At 35.8% G+C, this 22,937-nt stretch overlaps 1 protein-coding gene across 3 annotated transcripts in view; it reads left to right on the top strand.

The window, feature by feature from the left end:
* The window catches only part of rad51b (RAD51 paralog B), a 61,701-nt gene that overhangs the window by 22,687 nt on the left and 16,077 nt on the right, over window positions 1-22,937 (top strand). For all 3 annotated transcript variants that reach the window (XR_009424219.1, XM_059513160.1, XM_059513161.1), the window contains exons 8-9: window positions 5,461-5,570; window positions 11,704-11,782. Coding sequence is in view for 2 of the 3 variants with exons in the window: in XM_059513160.1 (XP_059369143.1) it covers window positions 5,461-5,570; window positions 11,704-11,782 (189 nt within the window). In the remaining variant the exon portion in view is untranslated. The remainder of the gene's footprint in view (window positions 1-5,460; window positions 5,571-11,703; window positions 11,783-22,937) is intronic.

Here is a 22,937-nt window from a genome sequence, read left to right as displayed (position 1 = left end):
GCCATCTTCAAGAATCGGCTTAAAACACATCTCTTCAATCTTTATTTGACCCTCTAACTTTAACACTCACTATTCTAATTCTATTCTTAAAAAAAAATCTAACTACCTTTCTAATCTTTCTGTATTCTATTTTCTTTTCATTTATTATGCAATTGTATATGTGTGTGTGTGTGTGTGTGTGTGTGTGTATGTGTAAAGACCTCTAACACTAGCTTGCTCTATTCTTTTTTTTATTCTATCTGTTTTCTTTTTATTTATTATATTATTTAAAATCCCATGCTACGTGTACTGTGTTAACCTAACTGAGACTTGTTATAGCATTTATATATCATTGCTCTTTTTGTTGTTTTTGATTGCTTCCACTGTCTTCATCTTTGGATAAAAGCGTCTGCTAAATGAATAAATGTAAATATAAATGTAAAAATATCCTGTTTAATTTACCTTAAAAATAGCAGATGAAATTCACCATAAATAATACAAAATGACAGTGTTTTGGGTATGACATGATAGCATGTTGATTGATACCTAATATATTTATTATACCAGTTTACTTACAAAAATGTACATTTTACCTTAAAATTTATGGATTAACATCATAATAAAACAGATGGCACAGTAGAAAACAACAGGATGGATCAGAGTTCATCGTAAGTAGCCTGTCTATAAATATAGCTAATACTTACATAGTGCACAGGGTCACATGACAGACAAAATATCATCAGATTCTAACATATACACTAAAATAATACAAAAATTAACAAAATAACAGAAAATGTAACACAAAATGTACATTACTGATAACAAAAATGAGAAGAAACTACATTATTTATATAAAACATGTTATGCAGGGATTTTTGGAAATTGCAGTGTTTGTATTTCAGATTTATTTGTAAAACCCATAGATTTGACAAGAATGAACAGTAAGATTGCATGTATTGTTTAACAATGTTAAAACGTACAGTTTTTAACCATATATAATAAGGTAACAAATTATATGTAAGTAGCCCTTTTGCGATGAGGAACGGAACTAGATTATGCACTGCACAATGGTTTTGATGTGAGTGCACCACATGAACGATAATTTATGACTCTTTCTACCCCCTATGCAATGCAAATTGACGATTGTGCAAAGTTTAAAGCAGTTTTTAAACACAGAAATTAATCCTCTGTGATCGCCCCCTGAAAAACACATCTGATCAATGTGCTGGATCTGACCTTAAATCAGTGTAATTACATCTTTTAAACCCGACTAGTCATTCAGATAACCCACTGATGAAAGCATATAGTTTTGCACAATCTACTTGTGACTGAGGAAAAGAACAGTATGTGTAAAACAAATCAGCAATTGAGCTTTACAACATCAATGAGACATTCACAAATATTTTTCCCAGATGATGGAGAGTATTCAAGAGAAGATTGTTGGGAAAACTGCATGTCTGCATGATTATTATTGGCTCAATTCATTTGCCAAACACTACAGGCTTTCAAACCAAATCAGCCAAGAGGACAAAAAACAATTTTTTAACCGTATTATCTTTGAATCTGCATCACCACATGAGAGCCTCTCCCTTGTCTATATCCAGTCCAAGTCAACAACTTTCCCATTCCCGTTTGACAACCCATCAATAAAAAATATTTGGAAATGCTGAATTTGGTGCTGATTTGTGGATTATTAAAAAGACAGCTGATTGAAGTCTGTGAATAGCCATGCTGTCACGCAGTGTGGGAAAGCACCCATTGCTTCTGTTGAGATCGGAGAGTGTAGGCGGATTGTTCTGGAACCCAGAGCATTGATTTAAGAAGTTGGGTCTTAACTGGGCGTCACATTTGTTTAGTCTGGCCCTCTCCAACCTTATTACCATGAAATTACAATGCGTGCTCATTAGTCTGCATTTCTTTCAGACATCAGAATGAGTTGTGCCTGCTGATAGTGCTGTGTATTTGCTCATGGTTTTAAGCCCTTAGTCACTATAGTAATTATGCAAATAAGGTAACAGCACAGACGTGCCCACAAAATCTGTTGAATGCAATTCTTACGGTGCAGTTCCTCAACTTGCTGGTTGAGGCTGCGTTTACATGATAACGATGTAGTCAAAAACGGGAAAGTAATATTTGTGCAGTAAATCCACACTTTGCTGAAAATGCGTTAGCAAACTCTTGAGCAGCAACAACAGTACCATGTACTCCGCCATTGTTGTGTATGTTTGTTCATGCTTGCCTTTAAAATTGACATGTACTGGTCATGTCTACATAACTAACATGTAACACGCGCATGACGTCACCATTTTCAAAGATTCCTGTATTAAGTGTTTACACGGAAATTATAACTTTGCCATTTCAAAAACTTGCACTTTGAAATCCGTTTTCCAAAATATGCGTTTTCAGTCCGCAAAACACTGTTGTCATGTAAATGAACAGGCAAAACGCATGTAAAGTTTCCAGTTTTCGGCTGAAAACATTGTAAAAAGCACCTGGGGATACAGCACACTACTGCTATCTGGTATATTTTACTTTTTCCCCTTAAGCAAAAGTTTGCTGTATGTGGGGTCTTTACAATAATTAGGGGTCAAGCTAACTAACTATCCGTTAGTTGTTGTTGTTGTTCTTCTTTTCTCTTCCTACGATCTGGATGACTATGGCAGCCCATAGAACTGCTTGTGGGAAAGTCATGAAATTTGGCACAAAGATAGAGGACAGTCTCAATATTAACTATAGGAAATTTTGAGTCTATCTCAAACTCTCTAGCGCCACCAATTTTGCTCTTATATTTCTGCTAATAATTTTTGAACTGTAGGTCTAAAGCAAAATTAGTTTTTCTTCTGATTCCTTGGCTCATAAATTTCTACAGGTAAAATGTAAAATTTTGAAAAATATACTTTTCCAAATTTTTGGGTTTGTCCGATGTCCGATCAAAATGATTTGATAGGCCTACTTAATTTTCATATGTCACTTGCAAGGTCATTTTCACTACAGTCCTACAAAATGGTAGCAGTTGTGTTAGTATGAAATGAATGAATAGATACATTGAAGGGTTATTTCCGCCAGAACTGAAAATTGTCAACCTTTATTCACCCTCATGATCCAAAATTTTGTTCATCTTTGAAACACAAATGGAGATTTAGAATGAAATGTGAAATATTTCAGTCCTTCCTTTTTACCAATACTTTGATACTTCAGAAAGTTCATAAAAAGATTTTTTTTTAAAAAACATAATTTACATGCAAGTCTTTGATCAATGCACACAGAGTACGTTAAACATGGTAAACATGCAAGCTCAACCGCATTCGCTTGATGTGAGCAAAAATAGATTTTCTGTGCATCAAACAAGCAGCTTCTGCTTACCAATCAATAGTGTCTCTTCAGAAGACGGATTAAACACTGGATTTATATGGATGTTTTTATAAACCTTTTTGGAGTGTCAACGTTTTTGGCTTTAGTTTTTATCTGTTGTCTGTTGATGTGAAACAGAGCTCAGCCCGATCTGCAGCTGTGAAGTGGTTGCCTATTGTTTCCAGATTTTTTTAGGTTTTTTGAGGATGTTGATTTTTCAGAGGTGGGGCCTTCCAGGCATCCAGTTCACTGACATGCCGTGCCAGCCTTTTCAGGTTTCCCCAGCACTTGACTTTCCACAGGAAATGTTTTGAGGAAGTGAGAGTTGCTGATGTGACAGTTGTGAATGGTATTGTCAGATTACAGCATGGTGCTTAAATGTTGCACAACAAAGAACCATGAGAAAGACTCTCAGACCGTGACCTCAGAGGCCCTGACTGTTTCTGGTTGCAGCACAGCAGGAGAACAAAAACACGCAGGTGTGTTTACATTGCAGTTCGAAGAAGACCCGGATGAGTGTTGTCAATAGTAACATTGGTAACTTCCTCAGGTGTCTGACCTAAAAAGTGTTTCCATTGTTTCTTGGGCTTATCATCTGCTCTGCACTCAATCCTTAAACAACAGTAATGACTCAATGGCTCAAAGTGATTCACAGTGGATGAGTGAGTTATGGCGATTGGGAAATGGAGCAATATTCAGAAACGGCTAGTCTAAAATTAACCTCCCAGTGGCGGGTGAAATGAGAAATTCATATTTATTTCTGATTATGAAACAGTATTAAATATTTAATATTATGTAGCACAACTGTTTACAGCATTGATAATAAGGATAACTGTTTCTTGAGCAGCAAATCAGAATATTAGAATGATATCTAAAGGATCGTGGGATACAAGACTGGCGAAATGATGTGGAAAATGCAGTAAATTACTTTTTAAAATACACGAACGGTATTACAGATTTTATTATTTTATCTAATAAATGTAGCACTGGTGAGTGTCTTTTTTAAAATTATTAAACATGTTAATATTTAAATGATAATAATGCAAAATTATATAAAGAAATTACAAGTTCATAAGCAACATATAATTGAGTGCTAATGGATATTTCTATAGTATCATGTGTAACATTTCTTTAACAACCAACAAATTTTGTCATTTATATTACAATTATATTACCAAACTTCAAATTAATGACAGTGTTATAAGGAATTTATGTATAGTTATTGTGAATAAAATTGTTATGCATCCTAGATATATCCATATGCAGTAAAAGTTTGTTTGTCATTTGAATTTTAATCAAGTAATTTTAAATCTTTCCCTGCCATTGACAAGTTTTTACAGCTTTTCGTGTTTTGACTGTTATACACTCGGGGATGCTATTACCGGTACACGTATTCTGAACGAGTACAAAACCTTTCGAACATAAACACACGTGAACCAGACGGAAAAACTAGTGATCTCTTATGTAAACAGATGCATATGATAATGCGATCATCAGCAATAGACAGCATATTAATGGAAACTGCGTAATGTTACGGAGTAAAATGATGATCCAGGAAGTGGTATATGTCTATGCAAGCTTTGGAGATGTTGATGGAAGTGATTAACTGGATTTATGCTTTGATAACCGTGCTGAATACTATCCAGATGTAGTTTTTGATGAAAATCTGATTTTCTCATCTTTTTGCTCAAAATGATAGATTTTAATGAAACCTACCTATATTCAAGTGTTGATTTGAAAAAAGTATGCTTTTTTGTTTAAAAGTAGAGGTCTTTATTTTGGTGCATTGAATGTACAAATATTCACACAGCAAAATATACTGGAGGCCATCAAATTTTAGTGAAAATCATCAAAATGGTTGGCAGTGGCTAAAAACTTTTTTCAAAAATGCTGGAAGGGAAAGAGTTAAGAGAGATTAGGTTAATCATTGTTAGAATAAATTTTTAAAACATCATCTAATAAAAGTTCTAATAAAGTGACTAGCTGATTGTCCAATTAATTATTTTAAAATATGTATTTTATTGATTTTTATGTATTTATTTATATACCAAACTGAGTTTTTACTCCAATTTGGCACAAATGTTAATGTCGAACTCTTGACTTTTTTTGTTTGTTTGTTTTGTCCTTCAGTATCTAAGGAGGAGGACTCAGGTTTTGTGACAGCGGCGCTTGGAAACACATGGAGTCACAGTGTTAACACACGCCTCATCGTCCAGTACGAGGACACAGAACGGAGACAGGTAAATACCATAGACAGTAAAAGAAATGGACACAGCGACCCCATTGGATTCAACGGAGACAAATTAAGTCAATTAGAAGCATGCACTTCCTGGGGGTCGAGCGAACTGCGCAGACTCAAACTGAGCTTGATGACGTAGAGGTCACGTGAGCAACCTGTCTGACAATTGTAAGTCTTCTAATCGCTGTGTCAAGAGAAATCTGAATCACCCACTGAATCTTGCAGACGTTGTTGAATAATTTACAGTAATTTCTTTACTGTGCGACAGAGAGTCGCAGGTTATGATGCAATCGTTAGCCTATTTTTACAAAAACTGCTTCTAAGGGGCCACAATGTAAGATACAAGGTAATGGGGCCTATTATACATTTTCGTGTTTCTTTAGAAATAATGAATGGACAAATGGAGTCTTTAAACGCCTCAGATGTAAAGTTATTCGCTGTCAAAGTGACGCCAAAATGAATGGGAGTCAATGGAATGCTAACAGCAGGTGGGGGTCCGCTAGCCAATGGCGACGCCCAGGGATGCTTCAATAAAATATGAAACCCTGCCCCCCTGGTAAATAATTTCTTACTCCTTTGTGTGAATTCGCAAAACTTTGTTTAAATATACAAAAAGCAAACTCGATGTGACTTAATGAACCAATGCAAAACCAACCGAAAAACACCTAACCAGGTGACAAAAATCCTAGTAGATGTGTATAGGGCTGGGCGATAAAACGATAACGATATGTATCACGATATACATATAATCGATATCAATAAAAAATGCATTCAACAAAACGTTCAATATTTTTTTTTCTTCGTTAGAAGAAACGAGAGGTTGCGAAGCAAGTTTGGTTGCATGAACAAAGGCACTTACTCTCTGGTAACCTAGCAACGTAGGTGTGACACGCTACCAGCCAATGTAGCATTTTGGTTGCGCCATATCGTTGTCTCGTGTTGGATTCTTCAGTATTAGAACCAAACAGAACCGGCGTGGAATGATAAGTGGAAAGCCTTATTTGATCGGTGAGTGATGTAGATAAGATGACTGACTGCTGCGCTAATTCTGACAGGCGCCTGTGCATGTTACTGAGAGAACGAGCAGAGAGAGAGAGAGAGAGACCCTCCTCTGGCCTCTCGCGCGCGCTCTCACAGTCTTCAAACTGTCTTGCTCTCCCTTCCTCGCGCATATTCATCAAAATTGATATTACCATCAAAATCAACTGAGAATTGACACGATGATAGGTCAGAAGACTGATGTTTCACGTGGAGCAGTCAGAGATTTTTTTTCCCCTGAATGACCGCTGGGTGTGAATTGTACTAAAATAACGTTGCCTTATCTTCTCTGAAAAGCGTTCCACACATTCAGCTGACATAAACCACACTTTAAATAAACAAACAAAACCTATCCAGTGATGAAATGTTTTCTCTGTTGACACAAATCTTGTGCGATGTCCTAACTACTGGGATAATCACACGTGATCTCGCCGCATCATGAAAGGTGCGCCTTATATTTTCCTGCTTTTTTGTCCTTTGCCATTCACACCTATGAATCAGAGGAAGGTTAAAGGATTAGTTCCCCCCAAAACGAAAGTTTCCTAATCATTTACTCACCCCCAATGCCATCCAAGATATCCATGTCTTTCTTTCTTCAGTGGAAAAGAAATTAAGTTTTTTGAGAAAAACATTTTTTTCTCCATATAATGGACTTTAACTCAGTTAGTTGCTATTTATTCCTCCAAAAAATTAATTTCCACTGAAGAAAGAAATTATTAGGAAATTTTCATTTTGAGGTGAACTAATCTTTTAAGTTTATAATAAAAATGTTTAAATGTAATGTATTTTTCTCCTGGTCCTTATTTTAAATAGGTCATAAAAATATCAATAATTATCGATATCGACCAATATGAAACACTTATATCGTGATACAGATTTCAGCCATATCGCCTAGTCGTAGACATGTACACTTTAAAAATGACCAGGTTTTCTTGGGAAAAGGGATCAGTGGTATTGATGACATCATCTTGCAACACACCATTTTTTTTGTCCAATTATATTCTCTCTAGAATGATCATGTCCCTCACCCAATATCTGAAACCGATAAGCAGCTTGCAAATCATGGTTTTGCTGTTTTATATATATATATATATATATATATATATATATATATATATTCATTTATATTATATAATATTATATAGTTGATTTATTTCACTAATTCCATTCAGAAATTGAAACTTGTATATTATATTCATTAATTACAGACAGATTGATATATTTCAAATGTTTATTTCTTTTAATTTTGATGATTATAACTGACAACTAAGTTAAATACCAAATTCAGTATCTCAGAAAATTAGAATATTACTTAAGACCAATACAAAGAAAGGATTTTTTTAAATCTTGGCCAACTGAAAAGTATGAACATGACAAGTATGAGCATGTACAGCACTCAATACTTAGTTGGGGCTCCTTTTGCCTGAATTACTGCAGCAATGTGGCGTGGCATGGAGTCGATCAATCAGGTGTTATGAGAGCCCAAGTTACTCTGATAGTGGCCTTCAGCTCTTCTGCATTGTTGGGTCTGGCATATCGCATCTTCCTCTTTTCAATACGCCATAGATTTTCTATGGGGTTAAGGTCAGGCGAGTTTGCTGGCCAATTAAGAACAGGGATACCATGGTCTTAAACCAGGTACTGGTAGCTTTGGCACCGTGTCCAGGTGCCAAGTCCTGTTGGAAAATGAAATCTGCATCTCCATAAAGTTGGTCAGCAGCTGGAAGCATGAAGTGCTCTAAAACTTCCTGGTATACGGCTGCGTTGACCTTTGACCTCAGAAAACACAGTGGACAAACACCAGCAGATGACATAGCATCCCAAACCATCACTGACTGTGGAAACTTTACACTGGACCTCAAGAAACGTGGATTGTGTGCCTCTCCTCTCTTCCTCCAGACTCTGGGAGCCTGATATCCAAAGGAAATGCAAAATTTACTTTCATCAGAGAACATAACTTTGGACCACTCAGCAGCAGTCCAGTCGAGACGCTTCTGACGCTGTCTGTTGTTCAAGAGTGGCTTGACACAAGGAATGTGACAGCTGAAACCCATGTCTTGCATACATCTATGTGTAGTGGTTCTTGAAGCACTGACTCCAGCTGCAGTCCACTCTTTGTGAATCTCCCCAACATTTTTGAATGGGTTTTGTTTCACAATCCTCTCCAGGGTGCGGTAATCCACATATTACCACATAATACCACATATTTTCCTTCTCTTTGCCTCTCTATTAAGAGCTCTGTGAACAGCCAGCCTCTTTTGCTCCTTGTGCAAGGTGTCAATGGTCGTCTTTTGGACAACTGTCAAGTCAGCAGTCTTCCCCATGATTGTGTAGCCTACAGAACTAGACTGAGAGACCATTTAAAGGCATTTGCAGGTGTTTTGAGTTAATTAGCTGATCAGAGTGTGGCACCAGGTGTCTTTAATATTGAACCTTTTCACAATATTCTAATTTTCTGAGATACTGAATTTGGGATTTTACTTAGTTGTCAGTTATAATCATCAAAATTAAAAGAAATAAACATTTGAAATATAGCAGTTGAGTGTAATGAATGAATACAAGTTTCACTTTTTGAATTGAATTAGTGAAATCAACTTTTTGATGATATTCTAATTCTATGACCAGCACCTGTGTGTGTGTGTGTGTGTATGTATATGTGTATATATATATACTGTACAGACCAAAAGTTTGGGCACACCTTCTCATTCAAAGAGTTTTCTTTATTTTCATGACTATGAAAATTGTAGAGTCACACTGAAGGCATCAAGGGCTATTTGACCAAGAAGGAGAGTGATGGGGTGCTGCGCCAGATGACCTGGCCTCCACAGTCACCGGACCTGAACCCAATCGAGATGGTTTAGGGGTGAGCTGGACCGCAGACTGAAGGCAAAAGGGCCAACAAGTGCTAAGCATCTCTTGGGGAACTCCTTCAAGACTGTTGGAAGACCATTTCAGGTGACTACCTCTTGAAGCTCATCAAGAGAATGCCAAGAGTGTGCAAAGCAGTAATCAAAGCAAAAGGTGGCTACTTTGAAGAACCTAGAATATGACATATTTTCAGTTGTTTCACACTTTTTTGTTATGTATATAAATCCATATATAATTCCACATGTGTTAATTCATAGTTTTAATGCCTTCAGTGTTACTCTACAATTTTCATAGTCATGAAAATAAAGAAAACTCTTTGAATGAGAAGGTGTGTCCAAACTTTTGGTCGGTACTGTATATTAAGGAAAGTAGCTTCAATGTTTCCCACCTAAACTTCCTACTTCCAGGAAATATGTCAGTACAGGGAATAAAACTGCTCTTATCCAGCGATTTCATCTTTAAGACAAGCTTAAAAAAAAAGAAAATGTCTTACTCCACCAGCCCTCTCATTTTTAGGCCTGCCCTACTTGTTTTCATCCTGTTGAATGATGGCATACCTCATTGCCCCTACACCCTTAGAGCCCTGAGGACTTTGTTTTTCTCTTTTCCGACTGAGCTCCCACCTAAAGAAAAACGCACTGATAGAGAGGCAGTGGTCCAAAACTGCTGGTACACATGGCAGGCAATGGTGCCTGGCTCTTTTGTGTGGTTCAGTAGCTCTGGCAAAACCACTTCAGTAAAAAAACCCCTCAGAAACTCCCTGCTTTTCTGTCATTTACTGAGGAATTTATCCATTAGAGGTAAAGTCATACGACTTCCTTACATGAAAGATGTGCGTTTGGGTTAAAACAAAGAGAACTGGGCTGTTTTGGGTGACCAGAAAGCTTTGTGTTCGTGTGTCAAGGTGCGTCAGTAAGGAACAGCATTCACACAAGGCAACTGGCAGAAGGTTTTTAAAAGCAAACTCATTCTTAACCACTGGTAACCGGATATTCCTGCAAATAAGCCTAGAGCGAGGCTTGCTGTCTGTGATGGTTCACTTGAGACAGAAAAGTGTTTCATGAAGTCCCAAGGAATACCGCAGTCGTTTTAATCAGAAGTCACAAAAGTGCCTTTTGTTTACTTGTGTTTGGGAGTCTGAATCATTTCCGACATGTTCACGCAACCATTAGCAGACAGTAGCGTCCTTCATCTCACTCCCGTTTCCTCTTTTGAGTTTTGATGAGTAAGTTTTTTTACTAATGTGTCTCATTTTGAACATGCCACACCCCAGCGCAGGGTTTTGATATTAGAGGCTGATGACAAAAAGAGTTATGTAGATTCTCAAGGATCTCTAATAGGCATTGATGCAGGTTGCTGGCAGACTCTGCTGAGTCTGGTAACTCAATGCTGCTTCTTTCTAACAGGAGTTTTCCAGGATCCTTTAATTGCTTATATGCCCATCGATGCAACAGCCACATAAATGACTTTATTTGTTGCCTGGGGGCAAAGAGTTCAGTCATGTGAAAACTGAAATTCAAGTAGTATTATTAGGGTTGTTAATTTGGTCTGCTAAATAATAATAATGATATATACTGTAATATATTATAAATATTATATTAAATATTATTGCATTATAAAGTATTATTATTCTTATTGTTGTTGTTGTTGTTTTATATAAGTAAATAAAATAAGCTGGTGGAAAACAAGTGTCTCCTGACTTGCACATCAATGTTGTGGTTGCAAATAATGCAATTAACACAATTAATTAATGCAAATCAGCATTAGCGTGCTTCTGAAGGATCATGTGACACTGAAAAGTATTACTATATTTACTATACACTATACAGTATTAGTATATTTCCTGTATTTTTGATAGCATTAATGAATCCTGTTGAGAGACTTCCTATTTCAAAAGTATCATATTAGCCAAAATTTAGCTTCGCCATAACAAAAATAAATTTCATAAAAAAATAAATAATAATAATAAAAAAATAAATAATAATAATAAAAAAATAAAAATACAAAAATATATATATATAAGAATTGTAATAGTTTTTCACAGTATCACATTTTTACTAAATACAGTATGAATATTCATAAAATTATTATATAAATATATTCAAATTCTCAGTCTGTTGTATGTCTTAATTATAAGTAATTAAACTTTGGCCTTATATTGATATTGTGGCTTCGAAGCTGAGCCCTTCCCTTACTCATTCTGAAACTCTTCTTGTTTCTTGTTTTAGATTGTCATAGCAAAATCACCTGTGGCCCCTTTTGCCGTGCTGAGCTACACTGTTCAGAAGGAGGGCATCCGTCTTGAGGGTGAGTGTGCTAGATAAACAGCATGAACTCATGCCCATGTAATCTGAAATAATCACAGCAGTGCTTCCCACACATAGACTTTACTTGGTATATATGGAGAAACATTTTTGCTTTTATTATTTTTATCCTCATATTTTTTTTATCTGCCCAAAATAATGGAACCATCAGCAATCGATTAACTAGTGTTAAATCTCCCCTCGCCCTACACTTTTCGTGTCTGTTCGTTCTGTGTGCGCGAGAACTGTTTCCTCCAGCTGACGTTCCCTGTACTGCAGAGACACCATGGCAGTGTTGACTTTGTCGCTAGATTTAGCAACTTTTCAGATCCCCCTAGCGACTTTTTCCAAAAAAGCAACTAGTGATGAGTCTAGCAACTTCTTGGACAAACCTTAGCGAGTCTCATATTACTCACTTTTGCTGGTGCATGAGCGCAAGATTTTGCTTTCCAGCACGCACACACACACCTCTTTCTCTGTTTCTAAGTTTGCTTCTCTAATTTTGCATGCAAATATAGCTGAAATCACAGTTTAGGAATTGTCTTTTCTTGTTTTATCTTCTGTCTATTTAATCTCATCAGATGACGGCTCAATTATAAATTAGGATTTTTGTGCAGATTTATCTATTTTAGTCGTAATAGGCCTACTACGATAATAAAGTCGAAATATTACGAGAATAAAGTTGAAATATTATGAGAATAAAGTCAATACTACGAGAATAAAGTCGAAATGTTTCGAGAATAAAGTAAAAAAATATTACGAGATTAAATTCGAAATATTACAAGATTAAAGTTGAAATATTACAGGATTAAAGTCTAAATATGAGAATAAAGTTAAAATATTACGAGATTAAATTCAAAATATTACGAGAATAAAATCGAAATGTTTCGAGAATAAAGTTTTTTGTTATGTATATAAATCCATATATAATTCCACATGTGTTCATTCATAGTTTTGATGCCTTCAGTGTGAATCTACAATTTTCATAGTCATGAAAATAAAGAAAACTCTTTGAATGAGAAGGTGTGTCCAAACTTTTGGTCTGTACTGTGTATGTATATATATATATATATATATATATATATATATATATATATATATATATATATATATATATATATATATATATATATATATATATACAGTATATATATAAAAAATATCTTTTAAGGTTAAGTTTTGTTTTAGTCATGCAAGATTTCGGTGGTTGCAGCCTAATCTAGATTTTAGGAACTGAAAGTCACAACATAATTTGATTTCTTTTTTGGTGAGTGTCAGTAATCTGAATCATCCAAAAAAAACACGGTTGGTTGGAAAAACCAGGGCTTAATTTGTGCCGGAACAAGCCGGATCCAGCACCTCCGAAATCTGATCCGGCACCTCATTTTGGCGGATCCCCCTCCTCCAGGAGCGGCGTTTCAGTATGGCAGACAGAGAACAGCCAGACATGTGCCGTGAAAATTATCATTATCAACATGAGCCTTCACTCAAATTATCGCGCGCACACAGCCTGGAGACAGATCTCCGTTTATCCGCAAAGCAAGGGTAAACAAATAACTGTTTGAATAGTACAGCATTTTCTTTACTCAAACACTATGTCTGTTAAGGCATTTGTTTTTGTGTTTATATCATGAGATTTTGGCTAAGTGTATTAAATAACAAGAAAAAACTAAGCGCCCATAGCAACAATAAACGTTATACCCTAACCTGTAAAAGGTGATGATGGCATTTAATGCGCTGCACTTGCCTCAGATGCAGACAAAACACAGATCTCCTCATTCGCCAGTCAAAGACCTTGTTAACTCCATTTGAGCTTGTTTTTATATAGCCTAATGTTAATTGCACGTGTCTGATACAACACAAGCAGTGTTGTTTAATTATTGATTTTTCTGCCTTTTCTTTCTTTTCCCCCTGTATTTTATTAGAGTGTATCATGAAACTGTTTTATTTGTCAAAACCCATCAGACATCATACTGTTTGTATTTGGATGCTTAAACAAAAAAAAAACTATGAAAAATAACTTGTATATTATACTCGCGAGGCAGCTTTATACACGCGAGCATTGGATGTGACTGTAAGGGCACATACGTACAGCCTGTGGAGCGCGTGAGTACCAAATGACTTAAAATACTTTTTAAGGTAGGTGTTCAAATTGTACATTTTTGTGACAATGCAACAATTACCTGATTAGTCAAGTGACAGTTCTGTCAGCTGTCCTGATCGAAATGTGAGCCTTGTATCGCAGCGTGCAGCAGGTCGCTGTAGTGCAGACAAGATGCACTGATGAGAAGCACGCTCCGAGAGAGTTCATGGATTCGAAGACTGGGTTCGAATGACTGATTTAATCCAATAGTTTGTGTTGATTTATTTTATTATTCAAATCTATGTTGAATAAATGCAGGAATTTCTATTTATTATTAAAACCATGCAATATAGCTACACCCAGAAATGTAGGACCTGATTAAATATAACTCTATTACACAGAGATTTGAAAAATAAAATTCCACAACTTTTTCAAAATGTTTTTAGTCCCGGAAATTGTTGTTTTAAAATCGCATGGCATTTCCATGTTATTCATGACCTTACAGACTAAATGCAACTGGTGCACACTCTTAAAATCACTTAAACTGGTCCAGCAATGTGATTGCGCGAGTGTTGCGTTACCTCTTCCTCCTGTAATCACATGCCGGATCCGTAACCCCGCTTTGTTCCGGGACCTCGCAATTTACAAATTAAGCACTGGGAAAAACGCTAATAAGACAAAACACTCATTTGTGTGTGTGGTTTGTGTTGTTAAACCTTCTTGGTCAGAACTTCTGCCCACTGCATTTTAACATCCAGGACCTCTGGCTGTCCTGTCAGGACCATTTTAATTCATCCGTGGGCTTCACAGCTTACATCGCGGCGGTTTGTGTGGATTCTCAACACCACAAAACTTTAATGGGAAACAGGATATCAGAGGAGAAACATAGTGGGAATGTTTTGGCTCTTCGGCAGAGGTTTATGGTGGTGTATGTGGTGGATTTTTTAGCACTTGGAAGAGAATTCAAAAGTAATTCACCTTGATGTACCCGAGTTCATTTTGGGCTTTGTAATAGAAGTCGTTTGCTTATGTTTTTTTTTACTGAAAGCTATGATTGATATCAGTGGTATCAGTTCAGCATATTTTAATAACAAAGAATAGTCATACAGCTCACACTTCCTGTTAATGTCTGCTCTACAGTTGATATGAGCTCACATTCAGGAGCTTGTTCTTGTTTTCGTTGGCTTTTATTAGAGGAAGCAAGTACTAAATTAGCACATTTGGTGCATTTGTTTAGAGAGGTGTTTTAGATTTGGTATGGGAAATGTAGTAAAGAAAAAAGTTTAAAGCTGCTACTAACAATTATTAGGATAATCTTTTAATTATTTTTTTTAATCATTTTGTTGGTTAATTGGATTTTCTTTTTTTTATGAAATCAGCTTGCATTTGAAAAGTCAGAAAAAGAAAATATATATTATATATCTCTCACCTTAGTGACAGGCGCTAGTCAAACAAGTATGAGATAGTGCTAGTGATGAGAAAGTGCGAAATAAACTATGAAATGTCATAGTAATGTCATCAATTAAGTCATGAAGTTTCCAAAAAGGCGATTAAAGCTGCCTTTAAAATGTTATATGAGTCACTCTTAAGAATAATATATATAATCAAAAATCTCAATCAATCAATCGGTATGTACCCTAGACATTTGGGGTATTATTTTAAATACATAAATTAAAAATCCTTTGTTATGCACTTTATAGGGTAAAAATGTGTTTATATTAGCCAAACATCAATAATTACATATAAAACATACAGTATATATTACATATATCAGATAGTTGGGTTTATTTACAACTAATTTACAAATATTATCCAATATTTTAAATGCTAAACTTTGATATTATGATATAACGGAAGAATACTTGTAATTACTTAGAGATATATATGATATCATTTCGAATTTGCTTACTTATTCCAAAACAAACTAACTTAATTATTTTTCCTTCAATTTTCGGCCCAGTGTGTCCTGAATTTTCAGGTTCAGCCAAGAATTTTGACTTTTGATGCATGGCTATGTCTAAGCAATTCTCTATTTCTGTATTTTGCTGACAGAGATACTCTATGAAGTGTTTGTGTGTCAGAGAGTGAGAGAGTCTTATGTGTGTCCAGTTCAGTCTAGCTATTGAATAGTTTGACTGTGGTCTGGCTCTCTGCATCAGTTGTGTTAATCAGTCTCTCTCTTTCTCTCAACAAGTGCATCTTTGATGTGTGGCGCACAAGGCCTTCCAGCTTTAAATAAAGCCCCTGTATGAGAAAGGACTTTGAAACACTATTCACACACTTCTTTCTGAGCTCTTTACACAATGTCCTCAAGTCAATCACACATGCATACACTAATGCTTCCTGCCAATATTTGATCCCAACACATCTCTGTATTTCACTATAATCCAGAAATAATTATGGTTGGTTACTGGTGTACGGGTGATGCCAAAAATGCTGATGCAAATAAGTAAAATAATAGAAACCTTGATTTCCTCCTATATATCTGAAACAAACACCTTTTCCTTCAGCTGTGACATATATGATGTGATGTGAGTCTCATGCTCACCAAGAATGCATTTATTTTATAAAAAAAAAAAACAGTAATTGTTAAATAATTTAAAATCTTGTTTTTACTTTCTGGAACCGCATTTTTTTTTTTTTTCAGCCTTGCCCAGTGCTGTCCAGTGTTCTGGGTCACATGATCATTCACAAATAATTCAAATTTTCTGATTTGGCCCTCAAGTAACGTTTCTTATCATCCCAAAAAGGTGCTTAATATTTTGGTGGAAACCATTATTTTCCCCCCAATAATTATTTGATGAATACAAAGTTTAAAAAACAACAACATTTATTCAAAATAGAAACTTTCTATAACTGTGATAAAGTCTTTTCTGTCATCCTTGATCAATGTAATATATGCTTGCTGAATAAAAGTATTATTATTCATATTTTTTTAAATTATGTGAATTGCATTCTTGCATTCAAAACAGCTGTTTTCAACATCAGTTTTCAACATGACTGCTTAAAAACACAAGATGTCTCTCATTTAGAAACGATGGAAAAACATGCACTTGGAATAAATATTTTGGCCCTTAACCCACCAGTAAATGATGCCTCATCTCGATAAATGATCTCATTACTTTTAACTCATTCTGTATTGCTGTCATCCCTCCATGTTGCATAACTTCCTTTTCCAGAAATGTCATGAGACATTTTTATGTGATTTTCAAAGGAAGTTGTGAGATGGTTAGTTAATCTCAGTGTTTAAAATGTCCAATAAGCCTAAAGTTTAAGTTCCTGACAAGAAACAAAACCATAGGTCTTCTTACATCAGACATTGTCAAAAAATGTGAAGACGAACAGTTTTTCACATTTAGTTCCCAAATTGTTGAAACTATGACTTTGGAGTCAGTACATTTTTCTTTTTTTCTTTTTTTTCCAGAAATCATTCTGATATGTTTCAACATGTATTCCCACATATGAAAATGATTTCTAAAGGACACTTAAGACTGGAGTAATGATGCTATAAAATCAGCTTTAGGATAAATTACATTTTAGAATTGGAATATTGTACAATATTACAATTTTTACTGTAGTAATTATTATACTGTAGTTATTACTGTTCAAATAAATACAGTCTTGATGAGCATAAAATACATTTTTCATTAAAACTATTAAAAATATTTCTGATCCCAAACCTTCAAACGATAGTGTAATTTTTTAATTTTTTATTATTATTATTATTTATTTTGTTTCATGTTTCTGATCCAAAATGAGAGGACTGGTGCTCTTTTGGAATTGTTTGGATTCATTGCAAGGTGTAGACTCTGTGTAAATAAGAGACCTATAAGTCATAAGTGGTTTTGTGCAGTGTGACCCGTTTACTCAATAACTGAAAAATTATTAATTTGAGAATACTTCTCAGCTTCTTTTTGATTTGTTGACTACGCAAAGGAAATGGCATGCAGTTGGTGTTCAACCTGGTGTTCAACCTCTAATACAAGGCAAAATGCAGAGGAGAGAAAGAACAAAAGAGATATTACCCTTGATCTCAAATGTCTGGCATTTCACTTATGGATACAGGATTGTTTAACAGCCTGCTGGGACTCACCATGGAGCACATATGCTGTCACTGCAGAATAGAAGAGCTGGACGGCACTGTGTCTATCTGTCCATATGGTCACCCTTTTCATCTCACCATGAGTGCAAAGTGACTCGAACCTGCTTTCATACTTTACAGTAAACGCCGTAGCGCCATATGATGGGAGCATGCTGACATTAATCATGAATATGTCTCTCAGTACACACTGATTCATTTAACTGAGCTTAGAGCTTCATGCCTAAATAAATATCAGGAGCATTTATTTAATAACTCTGCATACAATAAGCTCTAAACACCTATATCAAAGTGTTAGTAAAGGTGTGTGCAAATGTATCACTATAAATAATGTAGTTCATAATGCTGATAGTAGTACAGTGTATAGTACTGTAAACATCATATTCTTAAAAGAAAAAAAAAGGTAAGAACAAAATTATGCCTCATATGTCTTATCAACTAATCACAAAAATTAGCTGCTAATCACCTAAGATTTGCAAATTGCCACCTTGAGAACAAAACTCTTGAGCTTTATTTATCTAACCTAACTAGTCCCTTAAGTCGACCCTTAAGTAATTTATATAGATTCCTTTGTTTGAATGAGGTCAGTGGGAAGTGGGCTGAGAAAGATACAGTACATGTGTGAAGTAGTGCTAAAGATTTTTGCTTTAAAATTTATTTTTATTAGGAAATACTTTTTTGGAGTGTTGGATCAGTTACTACAGAGTCAAGAGTCAGATTCATATGAACTATTTGTCATTATTCAAAAAAAATTTGAGGTGAGGTATTTTATTACCATTTCCACTGTATGAATTTCTGAATTGTTATCCAGTCTGAGGGATTGTAAAACATATTTCTGTAATGGGACTTCTTGATTTTAATGCCTTTCCCTTTCTTATTTGTTACTTGTGGTTTATTATGGTTTTCTTTTTATTAATGTTTTCAGATCTAGTGCTAAGCATGCGCATAAGAAGAATTCTACAAAGGAATCTAATATATTTGAGTCAAATGTTGTTCTTGCTTCCAGCTAAGGCCCGAGGCCATATCATTAAAGAATGGTAGAATTGCCATTTGGCAAAGAGGATGTAGTGTGGTCTACCACTCATGTCTTGCTGGGAAACTTGAAAAAATGGATGAATGGATGAATGGAACTTGCTGAAGTGGATATTTTCTAGAAGTTCAGCTTGGTCTCATTCTTTTTGAATTGAAATGACTGAACTTCTCACACCTGAATTATTGGCAAAGGTAAATTTGCTTCATCTGAGACGGAATGTCTAAAACAGATGGTATAGGCTACAAAGGAAGTTGTATGGACAAACTTACAATTCATGTGCAGATCTTATTGAGGCGTGCATGCCTAGGTTTCCTGTATGTTCATGGCCAGTGGCATAACCCGGTCAATCCATGAGATGGATATGAATGTAGCTCTTTATTGAGGCAGCACTACTGGGTATCATGTGGCAATCCACAACCACAGAGACTGACACTGGCACCCCTACTAAATTCATGTGGATTGTCTTTAAATGGCTTATTATTATTGGGCAGCACCTCCAGGACATTTAGAAATGGTTTCCATGGACTATTTCATGGACCATCAACACCTTCTTCTTGGGTTGAAGGCAATCATGTTCCTGTCCATTTGTAAATAAACACCCAGCAGAGACATCTAGTGAAATGGTCCGCTATATCACCTCCCTCAGCTAGGACCAGGTTTCCTTAGCATTAGCTTTCCTCCACTACAATTTTTAAATTTACTAGCCCCTTTCTTGAACATGCAATTAAGGCTGTTGCAAGGGTGTCAAGTCTTGTTCTTAATGAGGCACTATCCTGCAGAGTTTCACTCCAATCCTAATTAAATTCTGAATTAGATCAGATTCCAGATTATTAGAAAATTCCAAGCTGGTGTGTTGGGGCAGGTTGAAACTAAACTCTGCAGCTAAACTCTCCAGGGAAGCAGGATTGGCAACCCCTAGTCAACTGGAACTGCATGTCTGTTCATGTGCATACACAATGGGTGAAGTGCCAAAGGTGGAGAAGAATGAAGAATGAAGTTTTACCCAAGAGCCCTTTAACTGAACCAATCACGGAAAATTACTGCAAAGCCTTCAAACTATGGTGTATGTATAGTGTACCTTGATGTTATCCTGGTCAAACAAGAGTCAGGCCATTAAACACATATCATCTGAAGTACCAAAAAGCAAAAAAAAAAAAAAAACTCATTCAAAATCTTCACATTCCTATTGCTATGTATTGCTATTGTAATTGACAAAGCATTTAAGTGCCCTGTACAGTTTTATCTTGTGAAAAGTGCCATGGTAAAGCATAGGAAGCAGTGAAGTGCACTGGGGTAGGTAGTTCAATTGTTTTTTTTTTTTGGTTTGTAGTGTTTTATGGTTTCAAAACCACAATTTTCCATTATACCGTTCCTGCGTTATGCGCTGTTATCCATATCTCCTCGATGACTAAAAGAGTAGGAATCCCTCAGACTGACCCCTACTCCTCCTGTTGGTGCGAGTGAGCGGTCAGTCATGTGTGTGTGTGTAGGATGGCCGAACTCAAGGCCCAGGTACACTTCACATTCAGCATTCCTTTCCATCTCGTGCACAGCCGCATCTGCACAGCTTTCAAAAGTATACTCAACCGCAGATGAGCATGGACAGATAAGCTCACATGTGCAGTACCATGGGGTGCGCGGCTGTGTGCAAGCCCTCTTGCTGATGAAAATAACGTAATGCCGACGGTGTGCGGATGGCCGAAATATACTTTACGCGATCGCCAACCGGCTGTTTTTTGCCTTATTGCAACGCTCTGTTCTGGACTTGCACAAACTGCGTTGCAATGCAATCATTTTACAAAATGTAATTTATGCTAAAATATAAAGTCAGTAAACGCCTGTTAACACAGGTCAGAAAAACTGAAGATGAATGTACAGAGAAAAATACTGTTGCAGGCAGATCACTCCCATCACTCTGTTCATGATGCACAAACTATTGGAAGAAAATCCTCAATATTGATTTGGGGGTTTATATGAATGTGTTTCTGGGGGGAGCTGACAGTCTTCTGAAATGTTTTTTTTTTTTTCAACAACTGTTTATTGAATTTTTCTTCTAGGAACAGTAGTTTAAAACAAAAAGCAACTGTGCAAATTTTGAACCCATCCCAACCCGTCCCACCCCCTGGTAGACTTCAAAATAAAGAAAAAAAAATTCATAAATAAAATAAACAATAATAATTAAAATAAATTAAGTAATATTAATTCATAAATAACAATAAAATAATTTTTACAAAGATTTTAGAAAAGATGACAACATTAAAAACTGAAAGCCATAAATGTACAGTTTTTTTTACATTAGAGAAAAGTTGAGAGATAATGTTCAACAAATACACAGTCCAGGTTTGTCTGTCCATTGTGTGTGGAGGATTAAAATGGTTGACTAGCAACTTTTTTGCCTGTCTTCTGAAAACTTTACGTGGTATAATTTCACAAAGCTTGTCAGAACATTCTGTTTTTGCTTCAAATTGTGCTATTATTAAATCAAATTATGTGTATGGTTATTATTATATAACTGAATGATATGAGTGATATGTATATGAATTATATAACTAAAATTAAATAACTATAATAACAGATTTAGGTTAACTAAAGATGTCAGTCTTATTCATTTTTTCTTCTTAGGAAACAAATCAAAGAAAAAAATTCTACTGTTTCTAATATTTTGTTTGTTGCTCAAAAACAAAATATTTTGTGTCCAGCAGGATTAATGGGGAACACCTGGTGGTGATTAGTCCTAAGCATGGGATTCTGGGGAATGGAGTTGGAAATACAACAAGCCCCGAGTGGAGTGCCCTCTATTGGAGTTCATGGGCACTCCAGCTAATGATCGTGACACCATCAGTGGTTCAACCGTAACGTTATGAAGTGATGAGTATACTGTTTGTATGCGAAAAAAAATTTTTTTTGACTTTATTCAACAATTCCTTTGTCAACAGTGTCCTCAGTGTCTCTCTACATCACTCAAACTGCCTCCACTCTTCTGTGTCAGCCGCTCCACAAGGATGTGCTGTTTTCTTTCAAAATCAAAGCATAAATACATGTAGAAACAGTGCATCCTTGTGGCGCCGCGGACACAGGAGAGCATACCCAGAATTCGCTTCATAACGTTACAGTTGAAATACTGATGGCAGATATTCTGACGATGTCTTTCATACTTTACTGGACCTTGACAGTGTAACTTACTTGGCAGTCAATGGGACAGTCTCAAGCCTCCCGGTTTTCATCCAAAATATATTAAATTGTGTTCAGAAGACGAACAACGCTTTTACGGGTTTGGAATGATATAGGGGTAAGGGATTTAAGACAAAATTTTCATTTTGGGGTGGAGTATCCCTTTAACCCGAGTGGGGCATCAGAGGCTGGAAGTCCTCACCTAGAGCCTCAGCAATACTTTGCACAGGATTATAATGATGTGTGAAGCCTTCTTCCAAACTACCCTGATTAAAAAATAAATAAGTAAATATCTTGAGGATCATGCCCTTGGGGATTAGTATTTGTAATGATTTAGTAGCTGAATTCTATGCAGAAAATGAAGCTCCTTGTGCTCAAATTGTGATTGAGAGTAGGTCAGGGTAGTGTGAGCCTGTGATAAACGGGTTGTTATGGGGTTAGTCATACGCCTTTCTTGTACCTAAGGGGCCGTTTACATGACAATGTTTTCAGCCAAAAACAGGAAAAGTTTTATGCGTTATGTTCGTTTACACAACAACGGTGTTTTGGGGACTGAAAATGCATATTTTTGCATGGCATACGTAATACAAAGTTTTTTTGCGGATATGTGTAAATGCGAATCGTTTTGAAAATGTTGTCATGAATACGTGAAACTTTTTGTAAAAATTCAAGAGAAATTTTTTTCCATTTTTTACTACATCGTTGTAAACATGACCTAAGAGATGAGTATTGGTGTATATGCACTTTAATGATTAACCTTTACATCAGTGTTA

This window comes from Carassius carassius, chromosome 27 (genome assembly GCF_963082965.1).
Source record: "Carassius carassius chromosome 27, fCarCar2.1, whole genome shotgun sequence".
Lineage (NCBI taxonomy): Eukaryota > Metazoa > Chordata > Actinopteri > Cypriniformes > Cyprinidae > Carassius > Carassius carassius.
Note: the sequence above shows the minus strand (reverse complement) of the source record. Positions and strands in the feature narration are given on the sequence as shown.